This window comes from Aedes aegypti, chromosome 2 (genome assembly GCF_002204515.2).
Source record: "Aedes aegypti strain LVP_AGWG chromosome 2, AaegL5.0 Primary Assembly, whole genome shotgun sequence".
NCBI lineage: Eukaryota > Metazoa > Arthropoda > Insecta > Diptera > Culicidae > Aedes > Aedes aegypti.
The window spans coordinates 262551040-262578631 of record NC_035108.1 but is presented as its reverse complement, the minus strand read 5'-3'; the positions used below and the strand labels follow the sequence as shown (position 1 = coordinate 262578631).

The following is a 27592-nucleotide window of genomic DNA, read 5'->3' as shown; positions in this document are numbered from 1 at the left end:
TGTATTTGGAAATGAGAAATCGGGTCATCCTGGGGGCGGTCACTCAGAAACATCTTGGTTGTTGGAAGGGTAGAAAAAAGGACGCCGTGTGCTGGCTGGACGCAAAAGAAGTCACTCTCTGGTAACAATTTCAGCTCATTGTTGTGGGTTGCGGGATTGGCGAGGGGTCATACGACAGTAACAATATTGCTAGGAAATCTTTCCAATTTGTACCGTGGTGCATCAATACCCGGATGCTTAAGTCGACACAAATGTTCAAATGCTAATATCAAGGTTTTGTTTCAGAAAACCTTTAATGTAATATTGTTTCAAACCATGTTTAACTCAAGATCTCTACGCTACTGATGAGCTTTTTTGGTAAAAATCATGATTTCAACATGAAAATCATTCAAATACTTGAGCATGTCTTATCCATAAATCCGGACAACTGATGCAAACGGTGTATTTAAATCCGGACACTTATGAATCAAAATCCGGACACTGTGTAATAGCACATAATATTCGTTTAATTTTAATAAAAATAATATCAATACACAATAAAATATAGATATTTAAAAAGCTTGATGTCTGCGTTTGCCCTATAATGTCAAAAAGAATAGCACGTTTGTAATATTAGTGATTTGATTACCTGAGCCGTGGTGCGTGTGGCTTGAACTGCAGTCGGTGCGGATCAAACTGTTATTATGAAAGTTTAACACTATTTATTTCACATCGAGTTAAATTTTGAATACTCACAAAGCTTCCAATAGTTATTTTTTAAGTCTTTTCTTATTTTTTCTTGCACAAAACTCACTTACACTAATTAAACCAGGGTCTTTTAGAAGATGTCCGGATCTTATAACACTGGCTCAAAATCCCGGACAGTCTCTAGAAGCACCGATAAATACGTATTCCCGACTTATTCACCAACATTGGAGTCACCAAACTTTTAAAATATCTTTTCCTAAACACTTATGGTTGAAACTTGCTATAAAATATAGTTCACAAACTGTTCCTTCAATCGAACGATGTTCGCGCGGTCATCGATCGTTAAACTTGAGTTGGAGTCAGAACGCGGAGAAATAACGTCCAACACGAACACATTATTTGTTTTTATTTTTATTAATTATTTGACGATGGTAACTAGATTAAACATAAATGTAAAGTTATAAGCATTGTTTATAATTAACGGAGTGAATAAAAACCCAACATATTGTCATTTAATTTAACTCTAATTGACTAATATAATCAGAGTGTCCGGATATTGGTACCGTCCGGATTTTGATTCACCACGGTAATTACTCTTCCAAGCAATCAAAACTGACGGTCAAAGAGGCTGACTGTTGGGTGCCTAACAGTTGCTCTGCACTGTGAACTTAGATTTTTTTAATCATGGATACGGGGTATCAGCATAGAAACGTGTTGTTTATTGATGCTTCAAAACATTCTCGGGGACCCTGTACGAAACATTGGATTAACGCTTTGGTTAGCGGTGATCGTTGACGTTGATTCAACGCAAACGCGTTAACGTTGACGCTAACAACCATGAAAATTGACGCAACGACGTTGACGTTGATTCTGCGCACAATCAACGTTAACGGCGTTTATCGTTGATTAACATTAACAACCCTGCACTGAACTGTCTTTTAATGCTCATATAAGTAAGGCATCAATCAGACGGTCAAAATTGAAAAAGCTGCAACAGTAAAAGCAACCACATAAAGTTCTCTGACGTGTGCTACTACAATGCTTACTAATTTGCAAAACACATGCCCACACTTCCTGTCATTTAGAAGTTTGGAAGACTTGGTGTAGCGTACATGGTCGAAGGCAGTTCGAAAAACCCTAATACATGAAAATACAGACAAATAGTGGAAAGTGAAATGCAAGAGTTTATCTTCTTAATCACATGCTAGAGTCGACAGATTTAGTGGTAACGAGCTTAAGAAAAGTAACAGTGAAGCTTTCTTCAATTTTAGTATCGGATAAAGCGTTTATGCAGAACCTTCATTGTTCAGGTGAGAAGAGTACTGAGTAAATCAAATTTGGATGATGCTATTCAGTACACTTGAGATAAGAATAATCAATTGAATAATATGCATTTGTTTCGCTCATTACATAATATACATCCACAAGCAAAAAAAAAAATGGCGGTGAGAACTACTATTTAAGGATCACTTGAGCGCTCAAAGCGGCACTTTTCAGCAGACCAGAAATTTAACCATTTCTGTCGACGAAATCAGATTGATGAAAATTATTTCTGTTAAATGTACCAGTTTATTATTAACGTAGCAAATTGTTCAGAAATACCACGGTAGTTTTAAGTTCAAGCATAGTCAGCTCTATTAGTAATTTTTACCAAAGATTTTTGTCCCGTGTACATAATATGTAACAAATAAACTACCAAGATGAACAAAATACAGGTCGGACCCGATTATTCGGGATTTGATTATCCGGAATTTTAGACTCGATTATCCGGAATTTGTTGTTTGATGTTCTTGTTTTTCAATTTTTTGCATAAATCTGAGATAATTTGGTACTGTAATATACAATATGAATGGTTTTGCAGTTTTGAACGTATTCAAGAAAAGGAGGGGTTTGAAAAAGTATTTTTTTGTGTATGCTGATCAAAATATGTTTTTTTTTCTTGTATAGAATCCTACTGTTCCAAGAAGAAAATTTCTGGCTACGCCATTGCATGATATAAAAAAAACCCAAAATATATAATATATAAGTTCTTTTATCGAAGATTTGATTATCCGGAGTTAAAAAAATCGATACTCCGGATAATCGAGTCCGACCTGTAAAAATTTTTTGTTCGAAATCTTCAAACTCGTTATACATTTTCTTAGACAATATATTTTACAAATTTGAAAATAAAATTGCAGTTTTGTCAGGAGAATACACATTTTCATCGTATGAATGCACAGTATTGATGTTTAGGAGCTGTGAGTAGCATTTGGAGTGTTCATTCTTATTGGTTCGTAATGAAAGTTGATTGCAGACTCCTATCAATCAATATGATTTTGTAATAAATCATTAACAGTGTTAGTTTTCGTGGTTAGAATTCCAATAAATGTAATATAGAATATTAAAACGATAATCACATAAATGTCCTTTGCATTATAAGGTTCGTCATACAGGTCGGACTCGATTATCCGGAGCATCGATTTTTTTTTTCACTCCGGATAATCGAATCCTCCGGATAATCGAATCATTAAGAAAAAATTGAAATCTTCGATAAAAGAACTTAAATATTATCTTTTTTTGTTGTTTTATTTATATGATGCGATGGCGTAGCCAGAAAATATTTCTAGGAACAGTAGGGGTCTTTGAGAGAAAAATATTTTTACCAGCATACACAAAAAACCACTTTTTCAAACCCCCCTCTTCTTAAATACGTTCAAAACTGCAAAACCATTCATATTGTATATTGCAATACCAAATCATCTCAGATTTATGAATAAAAATTGAAAAACAAGAACATCAAAAAACAAATTCCGGATAATCGAATTCCGGATAATCGATTCCCCGGATAATCGAGTCCGACCTGTATTTGTAATAAGAACTACAAGGAAGTGGGTCAAGCTGATCATTGTTTTATTTTAAATTTTTCAAGAAAAAAAAGTCACTTTTTTTTACTGTTCATCCTCCTTTCTTCTTCTTTTTTATGGTATTACATCCCAACTGAGAAAGAGCCTTCTCCTCAGCTCCGCGGTTGTCAACTGAGAGCCTTAAGGCAAGGTACATTTTTTGCATTTTTGGGCACTTCCGATTGGCGATTGAATGTGGAGTTATGTTGCGAAAATTTTGCAAACTGAAATGAATATTTACGGTTTTCTGTGCTTTGAATTGCCAACACTTTATCAGCAAAATGATTGTGGTGATATTTCTTCTAAAGATATTGCTATCAACTTTTTCGGGAGGCGGACCTGGTGTAGTGGTTAGAACACACACCTCTCATGTCGAGGACCTTTGATCGAGTTTCATCCCCGAGAGAGTCACTTATGACTTGGAGGTTATGGTGACGACTTCCTTCGGATGGAAAGTAAAGCCGTTGGTCCCGAGATGAACAAGCCCAGGACTAAAAATCTCGTTGATAAAGATAATAAAAACTATCAACGTCGACAGGGATGCACTAATGGCCAATCTAGAACAGCGTCACCATCGCCTTTTAGCTTTATGTTAGATCATAATGCAACTGGCAATTAACTAACTTAAAGTTCTAGTTTTTTAGAAAGTAAAAATAATATTTAATACCCGGTCCTGTCAAACTTCGTTTTGCTATCAAGTAGGCTGCAGAAAAATGGCATGCAATCTCCCATACAAAACGACAGAGTAGCTTTCAGTTATTTTTCCAGTTATTCCAGAGAATTTTCTAAATCGTTTTCTTCACTCAAACACGTCGGAACACTTGACCAACAGTGAAATAATCTTGTAAGTCTATTAGCCCGTTCTTAAGCCATTTCGTGACATACAAACACAATTCCTTTTTATTTATATAGAAGAAGTTCACTGCCGTGAATCGCAAGTCAGTCCCATCTGTAAAAAGTAGGCATTGAGAAAATCGACTTTGAAGTTCACAAACTCGTTTTCCATACAAATATTCAAAATATTCCAGAAGATTTGAACATGCTCCAATCTTAAAGAAACTTTCACAATTTGCTTTTCACTATGACATCTACCCGAGAAAAATATAAAAAATAACCAGAACACGGTTCATTTTTTTGTTACACGGTGCGGAATTCAGTTGGACAATGACTTGCTGTTTTCTCTTATTTTTTCCGAACAAATTATATTGTATCATTAATGCAGCTGACAGGGCATTGGAAGATATGTTGAAAACTGAACTCAACTCAATTTTGACAAAAATGCAGATGGGACTGACTTGCGATTCACGGCAGTTCATCAGAAACACAAAAGTGTACAAACTCTAGAGGCATCACCAAATTAGAACTTTTTGGTAAGAAACTCTTTTCTAAAGTTTTATGAATAAGCGTATGCCAGTTGGTATAATACCCATCATTAACCTTTTTGTCTAAATGTGGTGAAGGATTTCATGGGAAGGGAGATCTAGATCCCAGCAAATTTAGGATGGCAACGTGCGTGACGCGGGGACGTGCATTATCAACAGTTTCTAAAATTGTCAGCCAATTCAGACCTTTACCCTATTCCTCGAAGCAAACATATTATATGGAGATTCCAAAATTTTCTATAGATTGCTTAGTTTTGCTGGACCTCTTCCCCTACCTTTTGGAACAGGATCTAATCAATAGTTGTTTGCTATAATTTGTATAATTCTATCGAGTTTGAGAGATAGATAAAAATGTCCAAAATATGACGGAGTCGTATCAAAAATAAAATATACTCGATGTATCTTGCCGTTGCCCAAACATTCTTGAGTCTATTCTCAAGTACATCCCTTATAAAAAAGAATTGAACATATATGGAACTGTCCATTAATCATGTAAGGTGTTTTGGGGGAGGGGTGTTTGAGATATCCTACGTGCCTTACAAATTATTTTTTATTTTCATACAAATCATACCATAATAGGACCAACCGCCAAAATGGTCTTACGTAATTAATGGACAGTCCATATGTCTACCAAATTTACATAGAAAATTCTTTGATGCCATGTTATATTAGAAAAACGAGAGATCTCTGCAACTCTTTTAAGTATGTATTCAAATAATCACAAATTCCAGTTGTTGCTAGGACGTGGCCAGAGCAACTGTTTGAAGTATGGATCAATCTTGTCCAACAGGCCATGCTCAGTTTGAAAAATCCAATTGATTAGTGGATAGTAAGGTGTCAAACCATATTGAATCGTATATGACTTGACACCTACCATGTTTCGTGGGTGCTCAACATTAACATAATGTCGAAAATTCCATTCTGAGTCTATTGAAACGCATTTAAATTGCTTCAAAATTAGTATTTAGTTCATATTATAAACTTTTAGAAAATAAAAACAAAAAACATTTTTTTTGTGTTGATATAAGCGGAATAATTTGTTGACAAAATCGGAGCGTGACAAAATCGGAACGTGATAAAAACGGAACATACCTGTACTTAAAACTTGATAGTTATCTCAATTATGCGTGTGCTTAAACTAGTTATAAATAGTGCTCAGATACACATACAGATACATCATAATAGGTATTAAAAGTAAAAATATACAATTTTCAACTGGCAGAAAAGTGGCAAAGACACGGATGAGTCCACCTGGAAAACATAATACATATGTTGGCCTTTGTGATGCATACAATTTTGTTTGCAACTTTTTGCAACTTTTCGAGATATTTAGTGTAAAATAGGTGATTATATACATAGTCCTAGAACATTGTAGGCCATGAATATCACTGCAAAAAAATTAAGTGAGTATTTGTACTTTTGAAGTGGTTTTTATATTAAAATCGCTATAAATCATTTATTTTAATAGATAGAGCGTTTTCGACAACTTTTCTTTATTTAACAAATCCAACAACTGTGTTGAAGTCACCAATTGCTTTTATCGACAAACAGAGAAAATAAAATTTTCATATCATTTATGAGTAAATTAATCAAAAATTTGTCAATGTCAAAAGTTGCCTCTCAACATATGCAGTAACTTTGCCAAACAAAGTCTGGCAATATTTTCAATCCTTGATACCGAAAAAGCTGATGATCGTGTTTTTTTATGTTTTAAACCATTAGAGTAAGGTGGGGCAAAAGTTCGAGCTTAGTGGTATAATCAAACTTTCCAGGAAAACAATAGCAGTTAAAACAAAACAAATACCATACAGTGAACCTTCAACATATTGGCTATAATTTTGCTGAACAAACTTGTGTCAAAATATTTACTCATTTTTAGTTATAACAGTTTCAAAATTGATTGTCTTATTCGAACTTTTGCCCCACCAGTGGGGCAAGAGTTCGAATCTAGTGTGGGGCAAAAGTTCGCTGGCTAAAACACAAAATATCGATCCTTTTATGGCAGGCATGCCTTACACCAGCAGTAAACTTAAGTTTGACGAAAAATACACACTAAATTTTCATCAAAAAATTGCCCAAAACCGAGTTAATTGTAATATACTCGCAAAACTAAGTGGAAATGTAAAATTTTGGTGACAATTTTCACACGCTCAGACAAATTTAACTAAATTTGAAGGTAATATGTGGATTTTAGGCAATTTACTTTTCCGTGATTTAATACATGGGTCGAACTTTTGCCACGCTGATTCGAACTTTTGCCCCACTATGGGCCAAAAATTGTTTTCAAGCATTTATGCAAAAACTAATATACCTCAAAGCAACCTTATGATAGGCCTAGAAACGCCCTTACATAAAATATTGAAATAGATGTTATCTTCAATTGGTTCCATGCAACGAAGGTTTGACCAAAAATTACAATATTCACGTCGAAAAACAACAAATAGCCATAACTTTTCCAAATCTCAATCGATTTGTATGATATTTGGAGTGAAAGTCTCTTACTTGAATAGCATTCGAACCACCATGACATTTATAAGATTTGTTTTGAATTGAGCTAGAAATCTTAAAAAGAAACTCTTACCCCACTCGAACTTTTGCCCCACTTTACTCTATGCATAGCCGCGGACCACTAGAATAAGGAAGGCTCAGCAAAGGCTGGGCTTGTCAAAGTTGAGTATTTAGAATTAAAAAACACTTCTTCTTCTTCTTCTTCTTCTTCTTCTTCTTCTTCTTCTTCTTCTTATTCTTCTTCTTCTTCCTCCTCTTCTTCTTATTTTTCTTCTTGGCATTAACGTCCTCTTTGGGACAGAGCCTGCCTCTCAGCTTAGTATTCTTATGAGCACTTCCACAGTTATTAACTGAGAGCTTTCTTTGCCAAAGTTTCCATTTTCGCATTCGTACATCGTGTGGCAGTACGATGATACTTTATGCCCAGGGAAGTCAAGGAAATTTCCATTACAAAAAGATCCAGGACCGACCGGGAATCGAACCCAGACACCTTAAGCATGGCTTTGCTTTGTAGCCGCGAACTCTAACCACTCGGGTAAGGAAGGCCCCTACATACTCTGCTATAAATCAGAACAAAACTGTAATTCTCATAATTACCATTGGAATTAAACTTGCTGATAAGAAATCACATATGCAGCAAGTCCTACCGTTGTTGCTGTGTATCTGCTTTTGGTCATTCTGTTCGAGCAGTTTAACAAGACACAAGAAAAACGTTGGTTTATTTGAATAGCATGTGATGTCCACCACTTCACTGCCATGAATCAACTTTGGCAAAAATTGAGTTGTTCATTTTACACACCTAACTTAGAACACCAAATCTCGGCTAATTTGAATCGAGATTTGCACAGACGAGGAGTCGACAAACAAATTTCATGACATCGCAGAAAATATAAGCCGATTGTTTGTCACTTCTTCTTCTTCTTCTTCTTCTTTCTGGCATTACGTCCCCACTGGAACAGAGCCTGCCTCTCAGCTTAGTGTTCTTAAGAGCACTTCCACAGTTATTAACTGAAAGCTTACTGTGCCAATGACCATTTTTGCATGCGTATATCGTGTGGCAGGTACGAAAATACTTTATGCCCTGGGAAGTCGAGAAAATTTTCCAACCCGAAAAGATCACCGGTCGAGGATCTTTTCGGGTTGGAAAATTTTCTCGATTTCCCAGGGCATAAAGTATTTTCGTACCTGCCACACGATATACGCATGCATGGATTCGAACCCACGGCCCTCAGCTTGGTCTTAGCTGCGCGTTTACCACTACGGCTAACTAGGCCCCACCCAGTGTTCTTCATTATGCAATTTGATGATTTGTTAGCTGAATTTCGATTAAAATTAAAAACCGAGATTCGCACAGCCGAGCATGTGAAAATTAACAAAGTTTGTAAAACTAGTTATTGTTATATAGTCTTGATTGAAGCTTTAAAAAAATGAGCCCTACATGGAAGAATGAATGAATGAAAGCAATCGAAGTTGCAATTTTGCTAAAGATTCAAGATGTTTACATGCAGTAGTTTGTATCGTAAGTGCGAAAGTACGAATAAAAGTGCGAGATTTCATCGCGCTGATTTGCATGATTCTTAAATAAAAGCATTTATTCTTTGTGTTCTTAAGAACAAATGCAGTGCACATACTGATTCGATTTAACACCCATAAAAACTACTGCAAAAGTCGAGTGGAGAATGAAATATATATCATACTGTATTATACGCATACTTTGTTGAGAATTTGATTTGGATATCTTGTACTGCCGTGAATCGCAAGTCAGTCCCATCTGCATTTTCGCCCAAATTGAGTTAAGTTCAGTTTTCAACATATCTTCCAATTCCGTTTCAGCTGCACTAATGAGAAAATATGATTTGTTCGGAAAAAATAGAAAAAAAAACTGCAGGTCAAGTTGTCCCATAACGAAAAGTAACCGTATATCAGTCCCACTACAGATTTTCACACCATGTAACAGAAGAATGAACCGTGTTTTGATCATCTGTATATTTTTCTCGGAGTCATCGTAGTGGAGAGCAAATTGTGAAACTATCATTAAGTTTTGAACATGTTCTAGTTCTCTAGAATTTTTTGAATATTCGTATGGAAAACGAGTTTGGAAACTTCACACCCCATTTTCTCAATGCCTACTTTTTACAGATGGGACTGGCTTGCGATTCACGGCAGTGTAGTAGGTCCAAAATAGTTGTGTCAATCGATTCTACTTGGGAAGTGTTGAAAACTATCAAAAATATTATACAGTCAACCCTCCATGAGTCGATGTTCCATTACTCGATATCGACTCATGGAATCATACTGAGAACATAGAATCATGGTTACTATGATGGTCCCTACAAACAGCTTTTCAAAGAATAGCTGTTCCATGACTCGATATTTCCATGAGTCGATGGTCCCTTCAATATCGACTCATGGAGGTTTGACTGTATCATACACGAAAAATTGGATATTGACCATACGAGCAATCAGCAATATGAAAGCAACAAGGAAATGTGTATATCGTTGGATGACTGTATGGTATTAGGTTGATCCAAAATATATTTTTTACATAACCATTGTTTTTTTTTCTATCTTTATTAACGAGATTTTTAACCCTGGGCTAGTTCATCTCGGGACCAATGGCTTTACTTCCCTTCCGAAGGAAGTCGTCACTATAACTCTTACGTTATAAATGACTATGTCGGGGATGGGATTCGATCCCAGGTCCTCGGCATGAGAGGCGTGTGTTCTAACCCCTACACCAGGTCCACCATTATGTTTCAGTTATCATAAAGTTCCAATAAAGTCTATTGAGAAGTTTGCTAAATATAATAAAATGCATTCCGTTTCAGTGCCTGGATGTTGTTGAAGTTCCGGTTCAGCGAATGCTTCCACAAACTCCAAGTACACAGCCCACGGCTAACGGAAAAGTAACGACTGGAAAAGTGGTAAAACCACTGAACGTCATAACACCTACCACGCCGCCGCAACCTACAGTCAACAGTACAAGTACAATTGCCAGCAGTTCCAGTAGTATTAACGGCAAAAAAGAAGAAAAAAAAGATAGGAAATTTTTCGAACGAAAAGGAAAAGTTGATAACAAAACAAACAATGCAAACGGATGCGGCAGTCCAAGTATGAGCAATAAAAAGGATGAGAAGAAATTTAAAAAGGAAAGCAAAGATGATATCAGTGTGAAAGAAAAAAAGGATGGCGGACTAAAGAAGCGAAGATCCTTGTTGAGCTTGAAGTTTTAGATAGTCATCATAACCCAATTCTTTAGCTATGCGATACAACAAAAAGGACATCTACAAACGAATCTAGCAATGTTGTATACAAAAAGGAACATCTACGCACAGGCAGTGTAAGAAATAGATATGTAACGGAGACGTCTCCTTTTTGAATGATTCAGATGGTTACAATTTTACCAGTACACAAAAATCAATCATATCAATAAATAAAAATACCGTCTGATATGTTTTACCATATGTGTAACCGTTTTACGCAGACCGTACCTAATGGCCAGTTGGAATGTAATGCATGATTCCATTTACGACTTGTTCACGATCGTATAGAAATGTCTTTGATCTTATTTTACAAATCGTGAAAACTACGATTATTCTTGTGCATAGAAAGTTTGTATATAAAACTGTTGTCTGAAATTATTTGTTAGTGTTGAAATATGTAGATCAGAAATTGGGAAACAACTTCCATTTTTATCAATTTTAACAATACCAGTTTTTGTCAACAGACATCTATGTATATATGAATGTAGGTAGCCACCATCCAACAGACATCTGCCCAAAAAATTCCAGTCTGGGCTTTCCTTTCGAACAGATCAATAAAAATACACTATACTTTCTTCTTCGTTTATTATCCTTATTTAGAATATTCTGAAATTTAATCCTGAGGCCTTCCCTAGCTATTCCATTAAATAAAAACAATCGAATAAATGAAAAATCATATGAAATAGAATAGTTTAGTTAACAAATTCGTAAAGTCAATAATGGAAAGAAAATTTACAATCATTGTGAAACCAAGAACACGAAATACTATTAGTTAGTAATGGAAGCTCTTTTATATATCTTTGATACGTTAGGCTGTCAATATGCGGCGACTTACTAAATGTGTGTTGTGATTTTTCTCTTCATATATCTGCTGCCTAGAGTAAGTCACAGTTCAGTGATCATTTGCTGAGTATCTGTTTAACGTTTATAAACGTGCTAAGCATGAACAAAGACTATCTTAGTTTGAACTCCAGCGTTGTTACACCAATATAATTCTCATGTTTAAACTCAATGATGCATAAGGGTAAAGTATGAAAATTTAGAAGGAACGTTAGCTGCCTAGGACAAAACTAGCAAGAGAAATTTGTTAATGAGTTTTGTAGTCGAAGTGGTTTGAATGAAGGCGTAGTATTATTATGTCGATAGCTATAGTGTTGTTCTAAAGCATTTAGCGTGATAAGTCAAACAGTTATTGGAAGTTGAATCCACTTATATTTTGTTGCTATTGGCTAAATTGTTAAATAAACTGTTTTATAAAAAAACAAGCCGTTCTCTGCTCTTATTGTTTTCCGAAAAGCTACAGTAGCGGACAATAAAAATGTACCAAATTGTATCTTCTCTCTTGAAGTCTACCAAAAAATACGACGTTCATCAAAAATGTAATGAGAAATCATTCGAAAGTATCGTTATGAATTCGAAAAATCATCTGCTAAACATCTATTATGAAACGTTCCAAGTATCTTGCCAATGGAACAATTCTCAAAATAATCAACTGCATTCCTGTACCTGTACATAAGGTCGTCCTTTATTTTTCGAAAAATGCGAAATATTATAAGCTGGCCATTGTAAAGTGCTCGTTTTGGTAAGAAAAAATTAGGTAAAAATTTGAAGTCCGTACATGGACGCTAAGTGGTCATCCCAACGACCCTAAAGGTATTAGGTGTAGATGAACCCCGTGCACCAAATCGAGCTCGCTACTCTAGTGTACGCATCATGAGTACGAAAAGGCACTAGTAACAAATTTATAGTCAGCATAGAATTTAATTAAAATAATATTTTATACTGTGGATATCTTTATAACACTGCACTGCTGTGAATCGCAAGTCAGTCCCATCTGCATTTTAGTCAAAATTGAGTTGAGTTCAGTTTTCAACATATCTTTCAATTCTCTTTCAGCTAGTCAAATTGTCGCATAATGAAAAGTAACCGCATATCAGTCCCGTTACAGATTTCCACACCATGTCACACAAAAATGTACCATGTTTCGGTCATCTTTATATTTTTATCGGGAAGATATCATAGTGGAAAGCAAATTGCGAAAGTTTCATTAAGATTTGAGCCTGCTCCAATTCTCTGGAATATTTTAAATATTCGTATGGAAAACGAGTTTGGAAACTTCACAGCACATTTTCTCAATGCCTACTTTTTACAGATTAGACTGACTTGTGATTCACGGCAATGCACGTTGACATAAAATTCAGAACTACAATGAAAACAAAATTCTATGCTGACAATCAACGCGCGCAGTTGAAGGAAACATCTACTGTATTGTATTTCTTTATGATTTGCAATCGGATGTGGACGGGCTAGCCTCGCTAGGATCTGCGTAGTCTTAGCGGACTAGCCTTTCAACACTAGATTCATAAGAACTATCGGCCTTTTTCGGCCTAATGACCCTTTCGGCCTAACGGGATAGAACCCTTTTCAGTACTATTTTTGCTACTATTGATCTCTTGTTGATCCTTATTTGGACCCATGCCTTCGATTGTTTCTTGGACTCGTTAACGAAAGCTACTGGTGGTAATTCTTTTTGAAAAAGAAAACTCTTAGAAGGTCACTTCGTCTTTCGTTTATTCACAGAACATGGTTGAAACCACGAACAAAAGTAAGGAAGAATGTCTGAATTCACAATTGCGTTTAGTCGGAATCTCTTAAAGATCGCGAACTTCTTCTCAAACATCTTGAAGAGAAGAAGCAACACTGAACATTTGTTCAAAGTCTTCTTGAAAAGTCTCTCAAGTGACTATAAGTCACATGAAGAGATCAAAAATGGAATAAATGATTTACTTGGATTTTCTCCAGTCCGAGTAATGGTCATTATGGAAAAGAGATCCCAGTCTAGCATTCGTCAGAAAAGACTTTTAAAAGAATATTATTTAGTTCACTTTAAAAAAGTAGTGATCTAAATAATATTACAGATCTATGTCTAGAAAACTAGAGGAAATTTCCATAACCCCACTCATTGCTATTGTTGTCAAAAGTGGGATCATGTTACCAAACATTGCCGCATGAATGCTGAATGCATGATTTGCGGTGGCTCTCCTCACGCTACGGACGTCTATCCTGTGAAAGAAGATACCAAAAAATAGATAATCTCCTTCCAATACTATGATCCAACAGAAAGCATAATGAAATTTGCAATATCAGCCAAGTTATAATGGGATACAATAATATTAATATATAAAAGAATATTCAATATCTTGAAGATTTCTCCCTGAAAGAAAAAGTATTAACACCGTTTATGTTGTAATAGATTTTACAACGTTCCTGAATAATATGCCTTGTTGATATATCCTGAAAAAAAAAATATATATACTAATTATACACACTAATCTCACTTTCGACAGTCGGAGGAAATGCCGCAAACGCAGTGGCTTACGCGCCACTCTCATATAGAGAGACCACTGGTCGTGTTTTGTTAAGTTGCCCGACTAAGCTTATAAAGCATGAGCGCAATCTACTAGGGAAAATGATCGAACGGTTCCGAGGTATACAATGCAAAAACTGGCTGTCGAAATTCAAAGTGAATGAATCTGAAGTGAACGCACCGAAGCAGTAAAGTGAACGTAGAACAAAAACGTGAGCGAACTAAGATCGACGACACGTGACTCAAGATAATCCTGGGTGGACGAACTAACCTCAGGGTTCGGTAGCGAATGAACTAATAAACGCAAAACGTAATTTAGATTGAATTCATTTATGTATTGTATTCATTTTTTCGGGTAATTCATTTATGTGTAAGGTGTAAGTGTGAGTGTTGTAGTGTGAGTGACATGGCCATGGTTAACGACATACCTGATCAGGATTTATGTTAATGCTGGCAGCTGAGCGAACCGGCAGGGGTGTGGCGACGTCGCGTGATGTTCAGCACTGGGTACCGGCTGCAGCGGGTGTCCGAACCATGCGGTTCAGGAAACACCCCGACTCCTCGGCAGAAGCGTCGCCGGGAGGGGCACACGTGCGTGATAGGCCGAAGTAAAGTTGCGGGTATGGGCAATGGCTGATGTCCGATACTCTACCGTCTCCTCTCGTAGAAGGCCAACGTGCCTCCAACTGGTCTTCGCCTTCGGGACTACGCGACCACCGTTTCGAAATGAACCTTCTCCGGATTCTCGGCAGGTCGGAGGGCCTCTATACCCGTTTGGCTACCGTAATGGCGGGCCTGCACGGTCCAGATGTCCACCTCGTGGAGTAGTAATGGCCGAAAAAGGCCGTAGAGCTTTTTAGCCCGTACAAAAAGCGTCAATCGGACGCTTTTGTACGATAAATAATTGCTCGAGAGCAGAGCCTTTGTTCCGCGTGAAAAATTAATCAATAAACTTCTAATCAAATAAAAACGTAAATTATTCACCGAACTTGCTTCCACTCTTCAGCCAAGACGATTTAAAAGTCAGTAAAGATTTGAGAAAATGTAATCTTCATGCTTTAGAATGCTTAGTCATATATTCTGACAGTTAACACTTACACATACATTTAAACAATATTAGACGAGATTATTGAATTCATGGGCCATCTACATTTAAGTTACTTTACTACTAAGCTTTTATCCTAAAAAGCTTCTGTACAAAAAATATAAAATATTCGGCTGATATGTGAATGGTTCTTAAAATTATCAAAAGTTGCTATAAAATTATAGCAAACCAAAATTGTTGTACTGGTGCTTTTATAAATATTTCAAATCAGTTTGCATCGTTTGTTTACATATTTACAGAAAAAAACATATTATGAAATTTGATAAACAAAGATATATATAAAAAAAACAAAAGACTTTTAGACGAAAAGACGGAGAACGTTACAACCTATACAAAATGCATTTACATTTGACCCATAAGAATTTTTGTGCTCAGAATTTCATATAAAGTATGTACGTATGTGGATAGCCACCATCCTAGCTTGAATCTTGCTCTGCATGCGGTTCCACCGGATAGCAAGGTTAATTTTCATTATTAATTCGTTATCGTATTCGTATTTGTCTCTGAGGCGGCGGTCTCGTAAGCAGAGACACTTACGCGAAACCCGCGAGAACAAAAGATTATTGTTTCAGCGGTATAATCCAACAAATAGGATAATGAGAACCGCAGTACTTGACCAGATGTCCAAAAGATGTTTTGTAATAAGAAAGGCGCGTTAAATCCATTGCAACTGTTGGAGATATGCACCCATCTACAAGGATGTTAAGGCACATTATCCTAGACTCCGTTTGGCACTCCACTCCATCGTCCAGCTGTAACTTCAATGATGCCCTGATGCACCCTCCCAATTCTCAACATATTATAGAACGTATACATATACAGCCATTCCATGAAAAACCGATCTAGTAGGTCACCGAATTCCGTGAAAATTTGCTGTTTTGTTCCTTATCCGAAATAAGGATACACGTGTTTTTGTATTTTTGATTAGGGTGACCATTTCCAAACTAAGGTGAGCAAAATACAGTCAACTCTCCATAACTCGATATTGAAGGGACCATCGAGTAAGGGAGGTACACGCAATTCAAGGGACCATCGAGGTAGCTTTGAAAACCAACTTTTACTATGGTTCTCTAACTCGATATCGAGATACAAAATATCGAGTAAAGGAGAGTTAACTGTAATCGCGATTTTGTAAAATTTTTATTTAAAAAAGTATATACAGTATTGGACAAAACCTTTGCAACTTTTTCGATTTTCCATACAAAATGACGAACTTTGATAAACTATATCTCAGTTATTTATGGACCGATTTGAATGAAATTTTCACAGAATATCAGACATAACTTGAATTTTAACATATATTGTGATTTTTCCAATCACAAGTTGAAAAGCAGTAACGGTTTGACAAAAGTGATTTTTTTAAATTATTTTTATAATTGACATAACAAAACATTTTAAAGAAATAGCATCATGGTATCTTCAGCAAAAATGTAGATTTTAGCGTGATGAATAAGTTTGCTGAAGACAGTTTTTGTGTAGGGCTATCAGATTTAGAGATAAAAAGTTTTGAATTTTTCGTCGAAAATTACGCTTTAGTCAAACCGTTATTTCTTATAAGCTCGTGCTTGGAAAAAAATATTCGAAAATATATGTTAATATTCAAGTTATATCTGATGTTCTGTGAAAGTTTCATTCGAATCGGTCCATGAATAACTGTGATCTAGCTTACCAAAGTTGGTCATTTTGTATGGAAAATCGAAAAAGTTGCAAATGTTTGTCCAATACTGTAGCTTTTGAACCGCTTGATCGATTTTCAATTTTCTTGGGCGAAATGAAAGCTAAAAATTTTGACTTCTCAAGAAAAATATAAAATTTCACAAAAAATGTTTTTTTAAATGAAAAAAAAATAAAAATTTCCGTTATTTCGTGTTTAGAAGGCCTCGGGCCAAAGGGGTTATTGCTGTTCTCATTTTTCTTGAAAGTTAAGAAAATTTTACGTTCACTGTCAAATTTTCAGCGATGTACCATGCCCACACAGTTACGGATCACCCACAGTGACGGATCACTTTGGAATTTAACATCGGATAACTCGCTCAAAACATAAACCTTGACGTAAAACATATTTTTCCCATGTCATACTATTTGTCTTTTACCATTTGTAATGTTAAGCACAACATTCAACCGCTAAATAGCGATGTTTTTGACAAAAGTTTATTTGGTACCACACAGCTATCATTATATGGTCGTTTCCTGTAAGAAGTGCCGTCAGCATTCATAAGCTCCCACAGGTGGTAAAATTCAAATGTTATAGCATAAAACATGCTCGTTCGCTTTGATTTAGTATGAATTCATTTTTGGAAAACATTTTTCTTGATTGTTGATTCTAAATACCGAATATTAGCACTTCTAACTAGTGATCCATAATATGGACCAGGAAATGATTGTTTACCACGGTTATGGATCACTTCCAAATAATGCAGATTTCTGCCGTTTTAAGCATTGGATTCGACATTTTCTGACAATAGCACTAAGGATAAAACTAATAAAACATCAATGTTTGTAAATTTCATTTTTTAGCAGACAAAAATGGGTGGAAAACTTGGTGTGGAGCGAAAACAGTACATGTCTCAGTTACTACAATGCAGTATCACAAAAAAATGGCATTTTACTCTTGTTTCCAGCTCTAACACTGCTATTTTTTGCAGTAATATGTGACACATTTTTAACTTTCGCCAAATCATGCAATACAGATGCATTGAGTTGAAAATCTCTTGATTTTGCGCACTGATCCGTAATATGTCACAATTTGATCCATAATATGAAAATTGATCCATAATATGGTTTTCAGAAACCGATACAATTTTTAATTTTTATGCAATCCTATGTAAATATTACACTCAAAACAGTTTACTAACCGAAGTTCCAATTTAAAACGATTCAATTCGTGCTTTTAAATTACAATTTTACGTTTTCCATGTCGTTTTATTGAATTTTATAGGCTGGACTCCACACTATTTGATCCATAACTGTGGGGTCATGGTATGATTATTGAGTTATTGAGAAAATAAGAAATCAGTCATTTTTCATCAGCACACACTGTAGGTCTCAGCGCATTAGATTTTTTTATTAAAAAAAAATCATAACTTGAACAGCTCAACCGATTTCCAATCTTTTTTTTATGATATGAAAGCTTAAAATTTCAACTTTTCAACAAAAAAATAGAACTCTGAAAAACAAAATTTACGTGAAAAAATATATATATTTTTTTTTGTAGATAAAAATAAGCATTTGAGAGAAGTGAGAACTATTATTAAATAAATTAAAAATATGAAAGCCCCTGGCGATGATGAAATGTTTAACATCCTTATCAAGCAACTTCCAGGGAGTAGCTAATCATTCTTATATATTTCACAAATGTTTCCAGTTGGTATATTTTTCTGTCAAATGGAATGACAAAAATGGAATTCAATTTTTGCCAATCCTAACTGTTGGATTCCAACATGGATATTCTACCACTCACCAACTTTTACGTTTCTTCTTCTTCTTGGCATTACGTCCTAACTGGGACTGTTCGGAAGTGAACTGCCCACCCTGCTACGTCTAGATGTTACGGCCTTATGAGTGACTGGTTCACACACAATCATAGGTACAAATTGTAAACTCTCTATTTCAAAATATGAGCGAGAAAGAGCAAGGCATGTTTACTAGGATTTCAGTTGAAATATACTCCATTTGTAGACTTCAGGCAGTCGCAGTTAAGCTACCGGTCGCACTAGAATGGAACCGTTTTTAAAACCCAATATGTAATCTATTATAATAACTTGTTCTGTAAATATATCTGGTTAACGTTAAACTAATAAATGTGAGTTTGTGCTATGTGCTAATTGTTGTGTTCTTGTGGCCAATTGGGAAAGATGGAGGCTCAGATCATGCCATGGATACCCCCCCCCCTTTCGTTAAGGGATTGTAACTACTAGACAACCCATTCGTGTTGGAGTAATGGCACACTGTCTAAGTTATCGAAGGCCTACAACGACGTTACCCCAACATTTGGTCCTTCGAACCGGATGTGCACCGGCAAGTGGAGATTAGAAAAACCATCAAACTTCGTGGTTGGAGGATTTTGTGAATTGACGCACGATTGCTATATCGCCATTGCATATTTAAAGACAACTATGGAAGCGTTGCACAAAGGATTCGGACTTTCCATGACCGCAGTACGGAATTGGCGCCATCGGTCAACCTTTATGCAACATCGTTGTCATATCAGCGACTCCGGAACAAAAGGAACAGAAAGATAATTCAAGACTTTCGGGTGCTTCATCTTAAACCAAGGGATGTGGAGAATGGCTATCTAGGAGGCTATTGCGACCCAACTCACGATAAACATCACACATCACGCGCAGAATATCACAATCAATGGATCAACCATTAGGCTACCAAAGCACTAAAACCCATGAATGCATCTCTAAAATAAACAAATACCCGAAACATTCACGGCTGACATCAACCAAACTGGAATTCCAATAGTATCGGGTATAACCATCGTTGGAGAGGTTGCAGATCACTATATTCTCTCAGGTCAGTAATACATGTATATGTCTTGCCGAAGCAAGACATACGGATACGCACCTAATAATATTTTCCTCTCCAACTCACATCGATGTATCTTGGACACCCGTTACGAACATTTTGCCTATGGTATCGAACACTCCGAGTACAAACAACTAAGCATCTAACACCACTTCAATCCCAAAATCGTTGTTCGATTTGTACTCAGTTGTTGGAACTCAATCAACACAATTGATCACACCAGCAATGTGGATGTGTGAAACGATCGGACTACCCGAAGCAGTTCGATACCAATTAAGCGGAGGATTACTTGTATTGACGTTGATATACAACTTTGGAATATAACAGCTTTAACTCTACAGGACAACTACAGCCACAACCGCTCAAAACAACAAATTTTATGAAAAAAAAAACGTACTTGGAAGAATTAAGGAAAGTTTTCAGTGAGATTACCATTCGCCCTTTCTACGGTTTCAACGAGACATTAGGCTAAGACAACAATGATTAAAACATGGATGATTGGGATGGTTTTCGTGTAGACGATGAGCTACTTGCGGACAGTTGATTGAACCATTATTTACAACGCGACGAAGATTCCCAAGGAAGGTAGTCTATTCAACTTTGCACGGACTCATGATGCAATCAAACGAGAAGGTAGCAGTTTTTCTACGTCAGGTTAGTGAGAATGGATTAGTATATGTCCCCGAAGCAAGGACACGGATGACTGTGCTTAACAATCTTAATATTTCCCACTACCACGAGGTTTGACGTCATTCAACGGTTCAGCAAACATTGCATGACGACGACAGGCGTTGCCTCCAAGAAAGTCAAAATAACGATGTCCACTGTGCTTCCACGGCAAGGCGTTCATTTCATCCATCCTACAGGATTTCGACCTCTAGGGGTGTCGAAATCTCCTCCAATATAGGACGCACAGGGCGTCCATTCTACCCAAACCGAATGAATTCGAACACCAGGGCGTCTACTCTACTCTCCAGGATTCCAGGATACTGGGCACCAGGGGTGTCCAATCTGCTCCCACGGAAGGACGCACAGGGCGTCTTAAAACCAATCCAAGGATTTCGGGCACTAGGGGTGTCCAACCAACTTTAACGGATGGGCGCACAGGGCGTCTGTTCAATGCATTCCCTAGGATCTCGGGCACCAGGGGTGTCCAATCTACTCCCAAGAGTTGACGCATAGGGCGTCTAGTCCACTCTCCATGATTCCAAGAATATTGGGCACCAGGGGTGTCCAATCTGCTCCCACGGAAGGACGCATAGGGCGTCTTAAAACCAATCCAAGGACTTCGGACACTAGGAGTGTCCAACCCACTTCAACGGATGGGCGCACAGGGCGTCTGTTCCAGGATTCCAAGGATACTGGGCACCAGGGGTGTCCAATCTACTCCCACGGGTGAACGAACAGGGCGTCTGTAAACCCAATTCAAGGATTTTGGGCACTAGGAGTGTCCAATCCACTTCCATGGATGGATGCACAGGGCATCTGTTCAACCCATTCCCAAGGATTTCGAGCCCTAAGAGTGCCCAATCCACTCCCAAGGATGGATAAACAGGACGTGTGTTCAATACATTTCAAAAGATTTCGAATGCTAGAGTGATCATACCAGGCAACCCACGGAATACCGTGCGACACCAGTATATTTTGGTGAGGTGTACAATGTAGTGTAGTGCTTTGGGACAGGATCTATGCAGTTTTTTAATCAGTTAGACTAAGATAGGTGAGACCTTTTCCGTATCGGTGAGAGGGAAGTTTTCAGAAATTGCAGCAATTTCAGGGTGGGTGAGTATGTTCGGAAGTGAACTGCCCACCCTGCTACGTCTAGATGTTACGGCCTTATGAGTGACTGGTTCACACACAATCATAGGTACAAATTGTAAACTCTCTATTTCAAAATATGAGCGAGAAAGAGCAAGGCATGTTTACTAGGATTTCAGTTGAAATATACTCCATTTGTAGACTTCAGGCAGTCGCAGTTAAGCTACCGGTCGCACTAGAATGGAACCGTTTTTAAAACCCAATATGTAATCTATTATAATAACTTGTTCTGTAAATATATCTGGTTAACGTTAAACTAATAAATGTGAGTTTGTGCTATGTGCTAATTGTTGTGTTCTTGTGGCCAATTGGGAAAGATGGAGGCTCAGATCATGCCATGGATACCCCCCCCCCTTTCGTTAAGGGATTGTAACTACTAGACAACCCATTCGTGTTGGAGTAATGGCACACTGTCTAAGTTATCGAAGGCCTACAACGACGTTACCCCAACAGGGACAAAGCCTGCTTATCAGTTTAGTGTTCAATGAGCATTTCCACAGTTATTAACTGAGAGCTTTCTTTGCCAATGTTGCCATTTTCGCATTCGTATATCGTGTGGCAGGCACGATTATCCTCTATGCCCAGGGAAGTCGAGAATATTTCCATTACGAAAAGATCCTGAACCGACCGGGAATCGACCCCAGACACCTTCAGCATGACTTTGCTTTGTTGCCACGGACTCTAACCACTCGGCTAAGGAAGGCCCCAACTTTTACGTGTAACAAATTTAATTCGTTCCAACCAATCTGAAGGCCATTCTTCTTCTAGACATAGAGAAAGCATTCGACAGTGTTTGGGATGAAGGTTTGATTGTAAAAATAAAAACAAAACTTTAATTTTCCAACATACATTGCTAGAATAATTCAATGTTATCTGTCAAATCATACACTTCAGGTTAATTATCAGAACTCCAGGTCTTAAAGACTTTCTGTAAGAGCGGGTGTTCCTCAAGGCAGAATGTTGAGACTATTATTATACAATATGTTTACATCTGACTTACCTGAGTTACCTCAGGGATGTCAAAAATCTTTGTTTGCGGATGACACAGGCCTCTCTGCCAAAGGACGAAGCCTGCGTGTTATCTATATTAGATTGCAAAATAGATTGGATATTTTTTCTTCATACTTGCAAATATGGAAGATTTCTCCTAATGCTTCCAGAACTCAACTAATACATTCAATTTTGAATCACTAATACAATAACTAATAATATTCCCACATAAACCAAAAGCTATTTATTTGAAACCTTCAAGTAGACATGTTGTAACGATGTGAGGGGTTCCAACGAATTGGTCAGATGAAGTTAGGTATCTAGGGCCCATGCTAAATGAGCATTTAACTCACAAAAATCACATTGAGAGCATTCAAGCCAAATGTAACAAATATGTAAAATGTCTCTATCCACTTATTAACAGAAAATCAAAACATTGTCTTAAGAGCAAGCTTTTGATCTTCAAACAAATTTTCAGGCCAGCCATGTTGTATGATGTACTAATATGGACTAACTGTTGTGATACCAGGAAGAAAGCTATACAGAAGATTCAAAATAAAATTTTGAAAATGATTCTGAAGCTCCCTCCAATGAGAACCATGTAGATGATATACAAAATATCGAAGCTTGAATAACAACTTTGAGATCCCCAATGGAAGAATAAATTTACATCTCGATTTGTTTACACCAAATACGCGTCGCACTCCAATCAGAAAGCTACATTCGATATCAAAACAAACTATTTCGAGCTGAATGGTAAAATACACACTTTCCACATGGTCGATGAGTTCCCATTCCCACCAGCCAGCCAGCCAACGCATTACATGTAAAAGCAACAGTTGGTCTCTTCACAAGGATGTTCGCGCAAAGTGATTATCATCTGACAATGAGCTGCCTGTCTGTCAATGGAACGGACAAGGAGAGACGTTCGAGCACGAATGAGAATGAGCTCGATTACACCCATCATCGGTATTACTATTTTGACCGCCATCAAGAGGATATAGATAGTATCCGAGTCCTGTCATTATCCGTTTAACGTTGGGGGCTTCTTCTATAGCATTTCGACCAACCAACAGTGCCACTCCAACTAGCAACAGATCCAGATGGATCACGTGTAGCAGGCAGCCTCGAGTCGTGTGTCCTGGGTTCACAATCCGCAAGTCGCACCAAAGAATGTCGTACCGTGACGTTACCGTTTATGATTTGAATTGACGCCCTTAATCTGTGTCATTGAAAATCGTGAATTCATCAAGTGCCATTCAGTTCAAGTTATATTTGCATGCGATATTAGCACATCTGTAAAGCTGTAAAGCTTTTATTACTCTAGGAATTATCACCTTGTCATAGGCTGATAATTTTAACTAAGCGTCGGTCTAGGGCGATTATCGCGCGCCGGATATTAGAGATAATGCACACCTCGCCGGAGAAGAATCTGGTTTAGTAGTGACTGGTTAGTGCGTGGTGCAGTGTGTTCCTGGAAAATTTTCTCGAAGAGATGGCTGAAGTTCCAAGGAATGATTCGGTGATATTTTTGAATCTGCATCACCATCACGGTGAAGAGCGAAGCACCTGCATGAAGCGGATACTGCACTTCAGTGATACGATGTTGTCGTTGTTTGTGATAAGTCCTTTGGCAGTCAGCCACTGGCGAGGAACCTGGGGCTACATGGATCTACAGCAGGACTATTTTCCACCGTGGCACTGCTTCCTACTGGGATCGGTCCTGCACACGATGTTTGCCATTCTGCGGGAACCACTGCAGGCTGAGTTTTCCAAGCCCAGCAATGGAGTGAAAAACCGCTGGAGAACCATACGGCGCTTTGTTGTGTGCAAAGTGTACACCTACGTGTTTAGTATAAGCTGCATAATGCACTGGCGAGGCGGATGGGAGGTTATGAAAATGTACTTAGGTAGGTATTAATGAAAGCTAAATTTTATCCAAGCCATTAGCATGAGTTGTTAAATCTAACAGCTGGTCTCTCTAAGCCCCAGATCTAACCTTTTAAATTATATAGATGGATAGTGAGAAAACAACACCCCATAATTATGTACAATCCACAGATATAAATTAATGGCTTTCTCAGTCTTATAATTAAAACGGCTTGTTTGGCTAAGCCTGACGTTTCAATCCCGTGTATTGGACCTTTTTCAAGGGATAAGCAGTCAACCGTCTCTCGCCACCTAAGGATTTATACGTTAAATGAGGAGAGAGAGAGACGCACGCTATGTCTGAAACAGACGATTATAAAAATCGAATGTACATCGGATTTTTTCTCGCTAGAGTATACTTTACACTTTTAGGCCATTTTTTATACTAAATCAAAAGAAAATCACGTTTTCGATGCATTTCAGCCCATACAAAATGAATGGAAAAAATTTCACTGATAGAATATTTTAAAACCTTCCGATTATGAAAATGTAGAGCAAATACTGATCTCTAACGAGAAAAAATCCGATGTACATTCTATTTCTATAATCGTCTGGTTCAGACATAGCGTGAGACGGTTGACTGCTTATCCCTTGAAAAAAGTCCAATACACGGGATTGAAACGTCAGGCTTAGCCAAACAAGCCGTTTTAATTATAAGACTGAGAAAGCCATAAAATTACAATTAATGCAGGATTAAACACCACTTTTGTTATCAAATTAATTAATCAAATATCGTGAAACGGAGTAACTTGGAAAGTTTTTCGGAAGAAATCGATTTTGAAACAATGTTTGTTATCTGACTAGCAATATTATTTTTCTTATTTGTAAATGCTGAACAAATATTTTAAAAAAATTGTTGATTTTTATTGAATGAGTAACTATGAGAATTGGCAAAAATTTCCCCATAATTTTCTCCAGAGATTCGTTCTGGGCCCCAAGAATTCTTCTAGTAACTCGTCCAGAGCATTCCCATGAATTCTTCCAGGAATTTCATCACCAACTTTAGGATCTAATAGAGCTAATTGTATGCCCATAAATCGAGTTGTAAAGCAATGACATGTGGTTCTTAGTAATAAATTTGTTTGTACAAGAACAGTGATTAAAATTGAGCAGAAAGAAAAAAAATTGATTACACTCAAAATTTATTTTGCTTAAAAATTACACGAAAACCAAGTTTTGAACTTATTAGCATATAAATCGAAGTTCTAAGCGATTACATACATATTTTTGGTATTTATTTGCTTACATAAGATTGTTTATCATATATTTTGCTCAACAATAGAGTAAACACTTTTCAATTATTTGCTAGCTAACCCAATCTTGAAGCTATGACATTCAATTTTTTCGACGTAAGTTTCATTCTAGAAGTCTAGGAAATATGTTTGAGCAGAAATATAAATATTGGAAAACACTCAACATTTATTTTACCTAAAAACTACTTAAAATCTTTTTCGTTTTAAACTGTTTGCCTGTAAATAAAAATGTATGTGTAATTACATGTATTTTTTTCGACAATGCATTAATTTCAGAAATCTAGTCAAAGCGTCAAAGCAGAAATAAAGCTTTTGGCTTACACTTATTTTTTTACCTAAAGAGCTACTAAAAACTCATAGTTTTAGCCTGTTAATCTGCAAATCAAAATGGTAAGCAATGATGTGTTGTTTTTTTTTTAATAATTTGCTTTCAGGTGTCTAGTGAACATGTTTGAGCAAGAATTAAATTTTAGGTAACACTCAAAATTTGTTTTACTTAAAAAAAAACTACGATGTTTCGACAGAAATAGACGAATTCACGAGTCATCGCATTAAATTTTGGTTTAAAACAAATAGTTACGAAAATGTTTTCTCCTAATTCTAGTAAAATAAATTTAGGTGTTATGAAAACTTTCTATGCAAAACCAGAAACTTTCAATGGACTTATATAAGCTGATTAATATGAAAAAGTTACAAGTCTTTTTTATTCATTTATTTGGATCACATCAACAGAAAAGATAGATCCAAATGATGATTCAAGTTTAATCATTATTACCAGTTACAAACTAGAATACAATTAATGACAAAAATACAAATACAGTGTAATAGTTCACCAAAAATTAAATAAAAGCTTTAAACTTGCTCCGGATCGTTTTACGGGGAGCGTGGAAGTCGAAAAAAATGTTTTTAATTTTTGATTTGCAGTCAAAAAGTTTGAAAAAGGACTTTTCTTGATTTTGTTCAATAAAATAAATTTTGTATACGCCCAAAAACTTTATTATCTGGCCAAACATGTTCACCTGACTTCTATAATAAAATTTATAGCGACAAAACGAGATGTCATCACATGAAGTTTTGATTTATTTGCCAATAGTATAATAAATGGGATCTTCAAAGTTTTAAAAAAATAGACTAGGGAAAGTGTACCAGTTATGGCCATAGTGGTTCCCTATTTGGCCATATGTGAAATTTTGACAACCTTCACATTTTAAATCTTTTTGAATGTTTTAACATCAAGATATATCTTAAATCTAACTTCTACAACACACAAACATTTTCAAAATTTGAAGACATTAAAGTAATCACGTATGGCGAAATAGGGAACCACTATGTCCATAACTGGTACACCTACCCTAATCAAAAAATATATTTCTGCTCAAATATATTCAATAGTCTTCAGCAATGATGTTTCAGTCGAGAAATCCACTAGTTATTGCTTTGAATTTTGCTTTATAGACATACAGTGTTAAAAAACTAATATTTTCGTAGTTTTTTTATATAAAAAGATATTTTGAGTGTTATCAAAAATTTCAATTTCTGCCCAAAAATGTTTGCTGGGCTTCTACAATCAAATTCATGTAGAAAAAACTACATGTCACCGGGTCAAATTTTGATGCGCAGGAAAAAAAGGTCTCAAAATAGGATTTCTCGAGGTTTTTTTGAGAAAAACAATTTTTTTTCTGTATAATCAAAAATTTATTTTTCAACCCAAACATATAAATTGTGGTTCCGCAACTTATTTTTTACCAAGAAAGCCATAATTTACCACCTTAAATATTGTTACATTGCTTAATTTGTGCCACAAATCCGTCCTAGATAACACTAAGAAGTACCCAAGTTACTTTGGGTAAACTCTTTTTAAATAAATTTTGA

General features: G+C 36.5%; 3 protein-coding genes across 5 annotated transcripts in view; 2 read left to right on the top strand and 1 right to left on the bottom strand.

Annotated features, from left to right (window-relative positions):
* Positions 1 to 11666, top strand: part of LOC5570908 (START domain-containing protein 10) — a 107764-nt gene extending 96098 nt beyond the window's left edge. For all 3 annotated transcript variants that reach the window (XM_001653335.2, XM_021844948.1, XM_021844947.1), the window contains exon 5: positions 10291 to 11666. In XM_001653335.2, the coding sequence (XP_001653385.1) occupies positions 10291 to 10695 (405 nt within the window). In that variant the 3' untranslated portion in view covers positions 10696 to 11666. The remainder of the gene's footprint in view (positions 1 to 10290) is intronic.
* The window catches only part of LOC5570907 (phosphoglucomutase-2), a 300316-nt gene that overhangs the window by 141885 nt on the left and 130839 nt on the right, over positions 1 to 27592 (bottom strand). The gene's annotated exons all lie outside the window — the stretch shown is intronic.
* LOC5570910 overlaps positions 23901 to 27592 on the top strand; it is a 61990-nt gene continuing 58298 nt past the window's right edge. The window contains exon 1 of the mRNA XM_021844941.1: positions 23901 to 24448. Coding sequence (XP_021700633.1) covers positions 24034 to 24448 — 415 coding nt within the window. The 5' untranslated portion in view covers positions 23901 to 24033. The remainder of the gene's footprint in view (positions 24449 to 27592) is intronic.